General features: G+C 35.9%; 2 protein-coding genes across 2 annotated transcripts; both read right to left on the reverse strand.

Moving 5' to 3' along the window:
- Positions 1–393: 393 nt before the first annotated feature.
- On the reverse strand, positions 394–5,808 carry LOC18021209 (histone acetyltransferase GCN5). The gene is made up of 13 exons (XM_006403493.2): positions 4,976–5,808; positions 4,810–4,874; positions 4,607–4,687; positions 4,042–4,113; positions 3,623–3,791; positions 2,674–2,717; positions 2,320–2,419; positions 1,821–1,889; positions 1,668–1,719; positions 1,196–1,314; positions 998–1,091; positions 763–907; positions 394–687 (listed from the first exon to the last, which is right to left on the reverse strand). Exons 1-13 carry the CDS (start codon positions 5,606–5,608, stop codon positions 624–626), a joined length of 1,707 nt encoding a protein of 568 aa, XP_006403556.1. The 5' UTR covers positions 5,609–5,808; the 3' UTR covers positions 394–623.
- A 356-nt stretch (positions 5,809–6,164) lies between these two features.
- LOC18021210 (DJ-1 protein homolog F) lies at positions 6,165–8,847 on the reverse strand. The gene is made up of 4 exons (XM_006403494.2): positions 8,437–8,847; positions 7,885–8,355; positions 7,204–7,569; positions 6,165–6,561 (listed from the first exon to the last, which is right to left on the reverse strand). Exons 1-4 carry the CDS (start codon positions 8,614–8,616, stop codon positions 6,382–6,384), a joined length of 1,197 nt encoding a protein of 398 aa, XP_006403557.1. The 5' UTR covers positions 8,617–8,847; the 3' UTR covers positions 6,165–6,381.
- Between the last annotated feature and the right edge of the window lie 3,063 nt (positions 8,848–11,910).

Genomic DNA, 11,910 nt, shown 5'->3' on the forward strand with positions numbered 1-11,910 from the left:
GTTGCAAATATGTGCAGTAGCGTAAGCACAAACGCAAATCTAGCCAATTGTTATGGCCTCACAACGTAACCGTGTTACAAAAGATTGGTTACAAGTATAACTTTCGCATACTGTCAGATTAAAAACCTGTAAAACGCTCGGCAACATATGACTCGGAATCATCGGCAAACTGTTAAAAAATTAGACTTAGATTTCTCAACCTTTATGTTGTGATTACATGTATTTGAACTAGTGTCTAGATTCAAGGCGAGCCGGTATATAGTATAAACCGCATAGGATTGTTATTTTTGGTTTAAGCACAGGTTTGTTTTGGTCATTCTAAGGCAACAAATTGTCTATCGAAGACAAATGAGATTTGTTGATGGAGAACGAGAAAGAGAAATAAGAGAGAGAAAAATACATGTTTTAGATGCACCCTGGCAAGGATGATGGCTAAGACTTATTCAACTATACTCAAAAACTATCCTAAAGATTCGTATGCAAATACACATCATACACGATCCACTATCAAGTGGACCTAACTAAAATATACTTGTGTTTAAGGCAATATCCCAGTTCCAGTGAGAGTACCTTACAAATGAAACATCAAGAAAATTAGCATAATCTAATTTTGTCACCTTCTTTTATTGAGATTTAGCACCAGATTGTAGAGCTGCTTGAAGTTTGCTATGGAAGTGTGTTTCCAACCTTTCAAGGGAAGAAACATATTAAAAATTCACATGTTCATTGTACAAATAATGAAACAAAAAGAAATAACTTTACCTGGTAGCACATTTGTAATAAATGGTATCCGGGGAGTTGTAAGTTCTACAATTGTTAAACATCCGTCTAGCATCAGCGACAAACATATCAAGCGTCACGTAGTAGTACTGTTCCGACTCTACTCTCTTTGCAATTGTCTTCAGATCTGTGTTCATACCATAGTGGTTATCCAAAGCGATTTTTTTTTTTTTGGCTTAGAAGAGCAAATTCATGTAGTAACTATATATATTCTTACCAATGGGATCTTTTATAATGTCATAGTAATCAGGGACATCGCGGGAATCAACTGGCTCTTTGAAAGGCCAAGCATCAGCATGGTCATGCATTGTCTGTAGCAATAACTCAGCTTGTAAACTAAAGGGCACGTAAAAATTTATTATGTTATATTGATATAATGACAAAGCATTGAAGGGAAGAAAACTTATCAAGCAACCTTCAAAAGCGCGCGCATAAGTGCGGTCAACTGCTTTTGCTTTGTCCCACTATCCGCAGAGCTATTGAACAATTTGTAACGTGTGTGCCCCCACTGATCTGGGGTCCAACCAGCGTCCCCTGTAATAGTTTCCATAATTCTTGTATTAGCAATTATTGACCTATAATTACACAACATGAAGACAAGTATTACAGATTAAAACCTTCGCATTTTTAACGCCAATTTAGGAAATGCTACTACTACATTAACCTTGAGAAGCAAATTCAATGGAGATAAATATTTTTTTAAAGCCATATTAACTGCAAATTCATAGCTAACCAATAAAAGAATCTTAACACATGCACATCAACTTGATCACATGAAGCCACTAGCACGGAGCTTACCTTTGAGATGACCAGAAATGTTAATGGAAGAAAATTCTATTTTTGAGTAACAAACTGCAATAACACCATGGAGTAGAATCATGACTTACTTAAGCCAGGTATATCCTCAACTTTGATTCTTTTAGGACTTCCAGCTTCTTTCTGCAGAATTTATCACATTTGTTATACTACTAGAAATATGGGTTTTTTTTTGCTGTGACATGCATAATAGTTCATAAAAAGACACAACCATTGATGTTTACCTTTTGAAATTCAACTACTTGATACACATTCTGACAGTTCGATAACTCTCTTATCCTTTCATCAATTGCCTGGCATTATAGAAGTACAACCAGGATCAGAATCTGATAGTTTTGAAGGTCCAATCACCAAAGCCTTATATAATTTTATAAGATCGTCATGTATGTAACCATTGTTTAGTGGTGTTTTTACGCTGTTTTTTTTTTAAAGGTGTGTAGGTTGCCATGCTCTCTTAGTCTATAATGAAGAGGTCAACTTGGCTCTTGGGCTCATAGGAAAAATAGGAATTCTCATTGACCAAGGAGCATAAATCTTATGTTTCTTAAATCGAGCCCTCAGGTTTGTATTTCTTATGTTCTTAAATCTTACCATAATAATCCATAAAGTTAGAGCTAAACAGTGAAAGTATAGACAGTAAAAAAAAAAAACAGTTCATAAACAGTAGAACTTGAAGGCTCAAGAAAATGCTTCATCAGAGTTTAAGTATAATAAATGGCTTACCTTTCGTTGCTGGCGAATCATAGTTGACAAATCTGTATATGGAAGCTTCGGATCAATTTTGCATTCCATAAGGAGGCCACCATCATAGTCTTTAATGAACCTAGGAAATACCAGAATTTTTATTTGCAAGAGTAGTTTTACGGAAGTAGAGAAGAGTGCCAAGCCAAAATTTTTAAATCTTTTTGGCACGCAATACAGAATCTTCTGATAGCATGATCAGTTAGGACATAAAATGCTTTTATTTCAAGATTTGTGAGCTTAAAAGAGACCACAAATATCGCAGACAGAAATCAATCATATAAAAGCAAAGAATTTAATTAGGTGATGAGCAGTTTGAATGCATCGTTTACATACCCATGCCATACATCCTTCTCCAAGTAAATCTCTTTCGTAAAACCCTGCACAAGAAAATAGACGTAACAGATCATCAACCTAGTGAACAATTATAAGAAAAGACAAAATGACAAAACTTTAGTACCCTAAAAAGTGTGGAAACAGAGTTTTTTTGAAGAGAAGCATTGACTTATGTTCAGACGACATACAAATGATCCATAATCTCTATCTAGAGCAGACGTTAACAGAGACAAACTAAGAAAGAAGGTTTAGAAGTTGTTCTAACAAAAGGAACATTATGGAATTAGAAACCCATAATCATCATGTAAAGGTATATGCACACAAAAATCGACCATGCAAAGATTCCACATGAGCTAACAAAGACAACTCAACAACCAAAGGAATTTTAAAACATAAAAATATCGGATAAGAGCAGAGCAATGAAATTTTCCCATAGGCTTTTAAACTGATTGGTGCGCACCTAATGATATTTAAATCATGTTAGCTGAGTTTCAGAATTATATTAAATAGCAGCGTTCTGACTAGAGCCGGTAGATGTTAAGACAAGTCACTTTTAAATGTTAATATTTTTAATGAAATTATCATTTTACCAAGACGACCTCGCCTTTTATCCTATTGGTCTCAGATTTACATTATAGAGCACATGAAGGCCACTATCAACCATATTAACCGTTCTTTAACAAGGGGAACAAGGGCAGCACATGAAGGCCACTGACAACCATATTAACCGTTCTTTAACAAGGGGAACAAGGATAGATATGGGATCTCTTTCCCATATATTAGGCTCGACTCAGGTATCTTATTCCCTTATTGCTACGATAACATAGAGAATATGTTGCATGCAAAAGACTGATTCATTCCCTGGCCAAGATATGTACTACCAGTTGGTTGAAGTGTATTCAGATTAAATATAGAGCCAAATATTGCAGCGAATATGAAATACACCAACCTGCTTGACGAAATAACCAACGGCATTATTGTCAGCATAAGTAAGAAAATGCGTCAATCCATCAACATCACGTGCATGTTGTTTCAAGTGGTTCATCAATCTGGTACCATAACCCTTTACTTGTTCATCTGCAGTGATTGCACAAAATGCTATTTCCCCAAACCTCTGACTGAATTCCAGGGAAATAGTGGAGTTAATAAGCATGTCAAGAATGTAATCCCGCTCATTCTGACATTAGACATTGATAGATAGACTTTATTGGAAAAGCATAATATGCTTGATGAAGATACTAAGTCACACTTGCTACGAGTCGTAAAGTAAGGAGCGTATTGATAGACATATAGTTTGAAGAAAATCACAACTAATAGAATAAAATTGTGGTAATAAATTTGGGAATAGTTATGAGGAATTGACCTTACCTGTGATATGGACGATATGTGATACCACCTACAACTAGATTGCTTCTTAGGACCATAACAGATTTATGTTTCCTGGGTATACAATATACATCATAATTTCACATATCAGAATGCTTACAAAAGGAATAGCTCTTGCAAGACATCAAAAGCTTATTCATTTCATAATCGTAGAACTAGAGCAAAAGAATTTCTTATGTTAAGAAAGTGAAAGAGTCTGGATGAAAAATAAGTAGAGAAGTATGTTCATCATGTGTTCAGCTAGTGAACTCGGAAATACCACATGCATTAGTTAACCTTTATATTAAACAATCGGAAAAGTGTCACCTCTATTTTGTAACAATTGCATCTATTCTCACAAAGGTATCTACCTAATCGCTTTTTGCAAGCATATTATGGCCATCTGAACTTCCGGCAGTTAAATGCAAATAGTTGCTACATTTGCTTACTAAAACTAACACTCTCCTTTTATAATCAAGACAAAAAAATTACAAACGAGGAGAAATGTGAAACTATTGTATTCAATCCAAAAGAAAAGTCATGTATCACTTTAGTTTAGCATATTTACCTATCCATCAGAAGGCGAACAATGTACTCCTTGGGCATATTAGGCAACTGTCTTGCAAATATGTTCTTCAACCCAACCAAGCTGAAAAACATTCACCAAATTATTCATACAATATCTCTGTACAGAGGCCAGCACGAAAACAACCGTAGCTGATTATAAGCTGAAATTCTGAGACAGGAGACAATTGAGAGAGAAGGAAATACCACATCATATGCTCATCAACGCAATCATTTGAGTAACAGACAAATTTGAGCCGTCCAGCTTTTTCCTAAAAGAAAGATATCGCCAACGTGTTTATAGCTACAGAGAACACATTGGCATAGATACAATATTCATGTATTGTAAAGACAGGAGCCAGCGATAAGCTACCTCTGCCTTCAAAGCCTCTTCTCTCGCAATGTAAGCCCCGCTAGTCTGCAAATTCTCTGTCAATATCTTAGCAGACTCATCCTTAGGCACCAGCCCCGATATTGAGTTCCCTCCAACGGTTCCACTCACACCAGTCCCGACCACAGATGGTCTACCATCCTTTCCGCCATCAGAGCTCTCAAGCTTCACCGTGGAGCTCTCCGTCTTAATCTTGACGTTGCGACTCGAACCGTTGACTCCTGAGCTGGACTCGAGTCTAGCGGCGGTGAATGTGCGCATGGAAGAGTCCTGGTCCGGCTCGGGAGCAAATTCGTCCTCGTCATCGTCCACGACTGCATCCTCTGACTCCTCAGGGTCTGAGTCGGTATCGGCGCCGCGCGCGGAGATGCTCTCGAGGTCATCGTTGGAGGCTAAGGCTCCGTCGCGCGTATCGGCGGAGAAGGAGGAGGGAGGGAAAGAAGTAGAAGGAGGGGCATGGTCCTCAGACGCGGCCGCATTCGCAGCAGTGGTGGCGGCGAGCTTGCGTTTGTGGAGGGAAGAAGTGACGGAGGCGGAGGCGGAATGTGAAGGAGATGGAGTCTGAGAGCTACGCGAACGATTGGCGGCGTTGAGGTGAGAAGAGTGAGATTCCATTGACGCGATCCCGAAGAATTGTGGAGGTGATTAAGCAAATTGTGGTTGTATCAGAGGAAATCGAGATTCCGAGAGGCTTTAGGGTTTTTGCTCGTATAATTTGGGAACGAACGGAACGATGTGGTGGTCAAAGACGACGCCGACGACCGGCAAAAAAAAATCGATAGACTGATATTATTAACTTCAATTCAGGCTTCACTCTTCACTACTTTTTTATAATCCAAACAAAATCTAGACTCAAACCATACTAATTCCTATAACTTAGAAAAAACATATGTAAATTCATATAGGGATTTAACAATAAAAGCATATGAGCTCTAAAAAAAAATACAAAAGTATGATTTATCGTTCACAATAATTTTACTACAAACGGTATTATTATAAACATAATTAATATGTAGCATAGTTTACAATTCAAACCCACATATTAAACAAAAATGAAGTTTAGTTGGTTGCAGTCCTTCGGTAATTTGGATAACTATGTATTCGTTGTTAATTCAATAATTCTACATGATTTAGCGACATATTATCATCAGTGACGTTATAATAACAATACTTAGTTTAATAGTGGTATTCTATATTCTATAATATTGTTACAGCCAACGCCTCATGAGTCATGACAACTTAATAGTGGTAAATGGTAATCTATTAAAAATCGCAAGTGTAGCAAATTTTTTTTTCCTGAAAATGTCATCGAAGCTTGTATAGAGATATGCAGTTATATATAAAGACATGTTTATAATTTGTGACAGGCGTTGTAGCTCCACTTGAGATTAGAATACAACAGAGAGACCAAGTGCAGTCGACAATGCATACAAAAAGACAGGCAGATCGGAAGTTGTTGCGGCTGTGACCAGCTTGTCGTCAGTCACACACTGCTCTGATTCCACGATCTGACCACCAGCAACCTTCACAGCCACCTTTGTTCCATAACCACTTGCACATCTCTTCTTCTGCAAAATATTAGTATGACATATGATAGTGCAACTATAATGAGTTGGGACCAAAATAAATTAGGGGAAATTGGAAATTCGCCTATTACTAAATAAAGAATTAGATTATAATGATGAATTCTACCTTAATGTTTTGACCCAAAAGAAAAGAATATACCTCAATGATTAGTTGGTTTTATACTCTGTTAGATAGTTAAATTAACTTTTATTTGACTGTTGTTTCAAGTTTATAATATCAACCAAGGGTGGAAAATCCAAAGGTTTGATTTTGGTTCTGTTTTCTAGAAACTACAACAAAATAAATGTCAAGTGCAAAAAAAACTTATAGTCATATCATCCATGGGTATATATATTGTAATTCACTAAGCTTTTGCACCTAAGATTTGATATGAGTTCGATATTATTGTTTTTTGTTTTCTCTAAGCACAGAAATACTCCTATGAGATGCAAGGTCATATATACATAGTTTAAATATTTTGGGTTATATGGTTCAGTTACACACTTATATCCGGTTTCATTTGGTTTCACTTTCAACTTTTAAGTTTTCAAAATCCTAATAAAAATTCTTGTTCGGATTCGATTTAATTTGATTCAGTATGGTTGATATATGTGCAACAATATAATATCAACGATGTTTAATACCTTAAGAGCACCGGTAGCTGCAAGTAGCCAATTTCCCATTCCAATGGCAGCAACAAACTTGCCTTTCTCAACAAATTCTTTGACTAATCCGACGGCTTTCTCGTTCATCACCAAGAGCTCCGGCGATCTACCTCCGGGAACCACAATGCAGTCGTAATCATCCACAGAGACATCTTCCCACGCAACGGTCACATAGAAGTTGTGGCCGGTCTTCTCCGTAGGAAGTTGCCGTCCGTCCTCGAGGTCGTGAACGATCGTAGCGCATTTATCACCTCTCTTCTTGTTTGGTGTCACTGCGTCTACTTTACATCCCAGAGCTTGAAACGCTTTAAATGGTACGTTGATACTGTAATCTTCAACACAGTCCTAAATATGCCAAAAGAAAAATATGAATTAGATATAATATTTAGTGCCACTCCTCTTTTGATAAGATCATTTTTGTTTGTTTGTTAAAGCACTCTTTTGATAAGACAATATTATGTAGTTAGTAATGGACATTCGAGGTTTGGTTTGCTTTATTGAGATTTTCAGCTTATTTTATTCTCATGTATAACTTGTATAATTACCAATCTAAAAAATATGTTTTCTTTTATTCTCAATCCATGTGGTCCAAGATAACAGCAGACACACAATATAATATGTAAAGATAGGGTTAATAGAATTGCAAGAAAGGAAGCTTACCCCAATCAAGAAAAGCAAAGAAGGCAGAGTCTCCTTGGAGCAAGAAATCTTGAAGCCAAGTGATTCTAACAAAACTCTGAGAGTGTGGCCAAGCGTTGGCCACCCCATGGTGGAAACGAAGTTCCCGTCCTTGACACAATCGGTGATGTCTAAAAGTGTCTGGACTCCGGCCTGTTGCCACCACGCGCCGCCGGAGAGCTCAATCAACGGCTTCATGCTTTCAAACGCCGTGCAATTCATCCCACCGGTGAGTAGATCAGCCGCTGCGAGCAACAGCTGGCTGTGGCAGCTCGTGAGGACAAGCTTCTTGAGCTCGGCGAATCTAGCCACAAGGCTCACGCATTTCTCGTCGGTGCTCAAAAGCTCCGTGAAACGTCCACCGGGAACGATGATGGCGTCATACTGCTCGGGGATGACGTCATCGAAGTTTGCGTTTAGTGTTAGATGATCGACCACCAACTCCGAGTATAACTGTAAAAAAAGGTAGAAAATCGATTTCTTTATAGTGGCAAAACCAAAATGAAAAAAAGGTGAAAGTAGGAATATATATGCCTCGAGGCCGAGGAGATCATGAGCAGCCATGACGCACTTGTCGCCAGTTTTGCGACCAGGAGAAACGCAGTGGACGCTAACGCTAAACGCTTGGAGGACGTAGAGAGGTACTATGGTCTCGTAAGCTTCCATGAACTCTCCACATAACATCAAAACCGACTTCTGAGCCATGGATCCCATACTAATTTCTTACGATCGACAACGTACACGTGAAATAGTTAAACACACGTACACACACACAGACTAAGTTTCCCTTATATATATACATATACATATATATATATATATATATGAGTTCGAAATTCGAATAATCACATTGATTTCCCTTTTTTACTTCAAGAACGAAGAAATAAGGATTTGTGAGTGGAACGTGGGTCCATCTGGAGCACTTATTATTTAGAGTAATAGCAATGACTATATATCAATAAATTATATGGAAATTTGTTTTGGCTGTTCACCACTATTCGACCTATATTGTACACGGTCAAAGGAAAACATTATCATCAATCATACAAAACCAATGACAATTCAAATTTAAGTTTGTCGAATATCCAAAAATAATGTAAAGTAACTAAACAAGTTTGGAATAAAATAAATAAACTATAGCTCAATTAACAAAATAATGCATCCATGATATCCAGAAATTTACATGAACTTGTGTTAAAAAAAATGCGATCATTCGCTGTGCAATGTTTAAAGGAACTCCAAAACATTCGCTGTGTAATCCAAAACATTCAGAAGATGATACGATCGAAAGAGGAGTTCCTTTAAATATGCCCCTACTTGCGCGGGAAAAATAAAAGTTTCGTATGCAACGAATGGGATTAAATATTCGATGAAGAAAAATTACTCAAAAGTGCAACAAATTGTGTCTCGATCCATTAATAAATCAGTTTTATCCGTCATTGCAACCAATTTACAACTGAATATAACTTTTTTAAAAAGACATGTGATAATTGCAATTTTCCTACTCACCTACCTAGCTACCTCACTTACTTGCCATATTCCTTTGCACAACCTGACAAAGCAATAAAAACGGAAAGGCCAAATCAAAAGGCACGTGAGAATTAATGAACTAATTCTAATTTCTGTTGCCTCAATATCAGCACAAGAACAAAAGAATTTCTGTGATTTGCTAGTTAGTTGCTTATGGCGTTTGTGTTTGTTTAGTGTGGGACTGCTTTTCCTTTTCTTAGTTCCTTGATAACTGTTGATCTCTCCTGGACATCCTCAGGTGTACATAACTCTTAGGCTTCTCGTTTGAGCAAATGTTAAATCAGGAAATGTTAATTGGGTTGTATTGAAGTTCCATGCTCTTGTGATTTGCTTCTGTCAAGTGACAAGTAAACCATTTTCAGTGATTTATTGACCGAGGAGATCATTTGGTCCCATGCAGAGTGCCCTTGATATATAAGAGCTTGTATACGAAGAATGCATTGTTCAAAGATTTTATTTTAACATGAAATGTAACATCAATCAACATTTATTAGATTTATGGATTCCAAATTGCGCTCACCAGACATAAACTAGGCTCGAATACACCAAATATTCATTGTAGATATAAGCACAATCCATTCATTTAAAAACAAAAAGACTTCAGTCACTTTTCGCTGACTCACAAGCGTTAAGGCTTTGTCATAATGTTAATTTCTTTTCTTAGTGTGCTTGAACTTGAAGAAACCAAAGAATCCAAAAAAGAGGAGACTGATAGCGATTTAAGTTCAATAGAAATGAACTTGTTGCCGGAAAATAAATTCAAGATTGGAATTCAGAGAAGTAATACACTACAAGAAAACATGCCATATTCCTACGAAAATTCCTACGAAAATTTCTACGAATGTATTTGGTAGAAATATTTTTCACCAATTATTTACGCAATTATGACGAAAAATAAAAGTGGTAAGAAATATGTAAAAAATTTCATACGAAAAAAATGTCAAAAAATGGTAGGATATATCCAACCAATAACCTACCAAATTTATTTTCGTAGAAAATACGGTCAAAAAATGTCAAAAAGTGGTAGGATACCAAATTTATTTTCGTAGAAAATATGTAAAATATTTTCGTAGAAAATATGGTAGGAAAGTTGTAGGATCCAATTGACTGTTACATTGATGGAAATTTCGTAGGAAATTGTTCTACGGATTTCTTACGAAATATTGTTTGTAGAAAAATCGAAAGAATTTTGTAGGAAAATATGTTTTTTTTGTTTGTCCCACATAGAAAAGTTAAGAATTTAGATGAAGAAACTGCACTATAAATTAAAATTTTTCTACGGATTTTCTACGAAATAGCGTTTGTAAAAAAAATCGTAGGAATTTCGTAGGAAACTTATGTTTTTTTATTTGTCCCACATCGACAATCTAAGTTAATTAAGGTGAAGAAGTTGCTCTATAAATAAGAGTCTTCACTTTCTCTCCCTCTAACTAATAATTACTTAGTCAAATTTTAGGCTCATAGTAATTAGAGAATTTATTTTGTTTTTTGTATTTATTTCATAAATCAAATTTATAATTAATTTATATTTTAATTTAAATTCAATTTCCGATTTTAATTTAATTTGATTTTTATAAAATTATATTGGTAGGAAATTGGTAAGAAATTAGTAGTAAAAGATTAGTAAAAAAATCGTAGGAAATAGGTAAGTGATGTTTCGTAGGAAATTGAAAGGAACACTAATCGATAGAAAATGGTAGTAATTTGGTAGGAAAGTTCTACTAAAATTTCCGTAGGAAAACTATCCAACCAACATTTTTGTTGGAATTTTCCTACCATTTTTTTACCTTCTACAATTTCCGACGGCCGATTTCATATGACAAAATTTTGTAAGAATTTGGTAAAAAAGAGCCGTTTCCTACGTTTTTCTGGCGATATTTTCCGTAGGTTTTCGGCATGTTTTTTTGGTAGTGATAGTCTTAGTTAAATTAAAAATAAGAAAGAAATTTCTTGTTTGTTTGAAGTGTGATTATTTGATTAGGAAATCATAAAAATATTGCAAAGACGTGATTTGTGTTTAGTTTAGGAAATTTGAGATATATGTTAAGCTCATGACTCTCTTGAAAAGACACCCCAAAGAGAAGAAACTTGGAATTTTTTTTATGAGATTGCATAGTTGTTGATATGGTTATAATGGAATTTTGATTGAATGATTGTGGTTCTTTTTCTTTTTCTTGAAGAGTTTATGATAATACAACTGAAACCACTTAATTCCGATGGTGAATTAAAAGTTTATGGTGTAGCGGGTTTAGCTCTCATCGCTAGATTTTTTTTTCTCTTTCTTGAAGAGTTTCTGGCGCTATAATTGGTTGCGTGATTATGCATGTTTCCGAACAAGACTACAGTAGAATTAAAATTTTAAATAATCCGTGCAATTTAGGTATGCAATCCAAATACAAAACTCACGTCGGAGGATTACATAGTTATCCAAAGCTACCAAGTCAAGAATAAGCAAATACGAAATCACATTTGCAAAGG

This window comes from Eutrema salsugineum, unplaced genomic scaffold (genome assembly GCF_000478725.1).
Source record: "Eutrema salsugineum unplaced genomic scaffold, Eutsalg1_0 scaffold_16, whole genome shotgun sequence".
In the NCBI taxonomy this organism is placed as follows: Eukaryota; Viridiplantae; Streptophyta; class Magnoliopsida; order Brassicales; family Brassicaceae; genus Eutrema; species Eutrema salsugineum.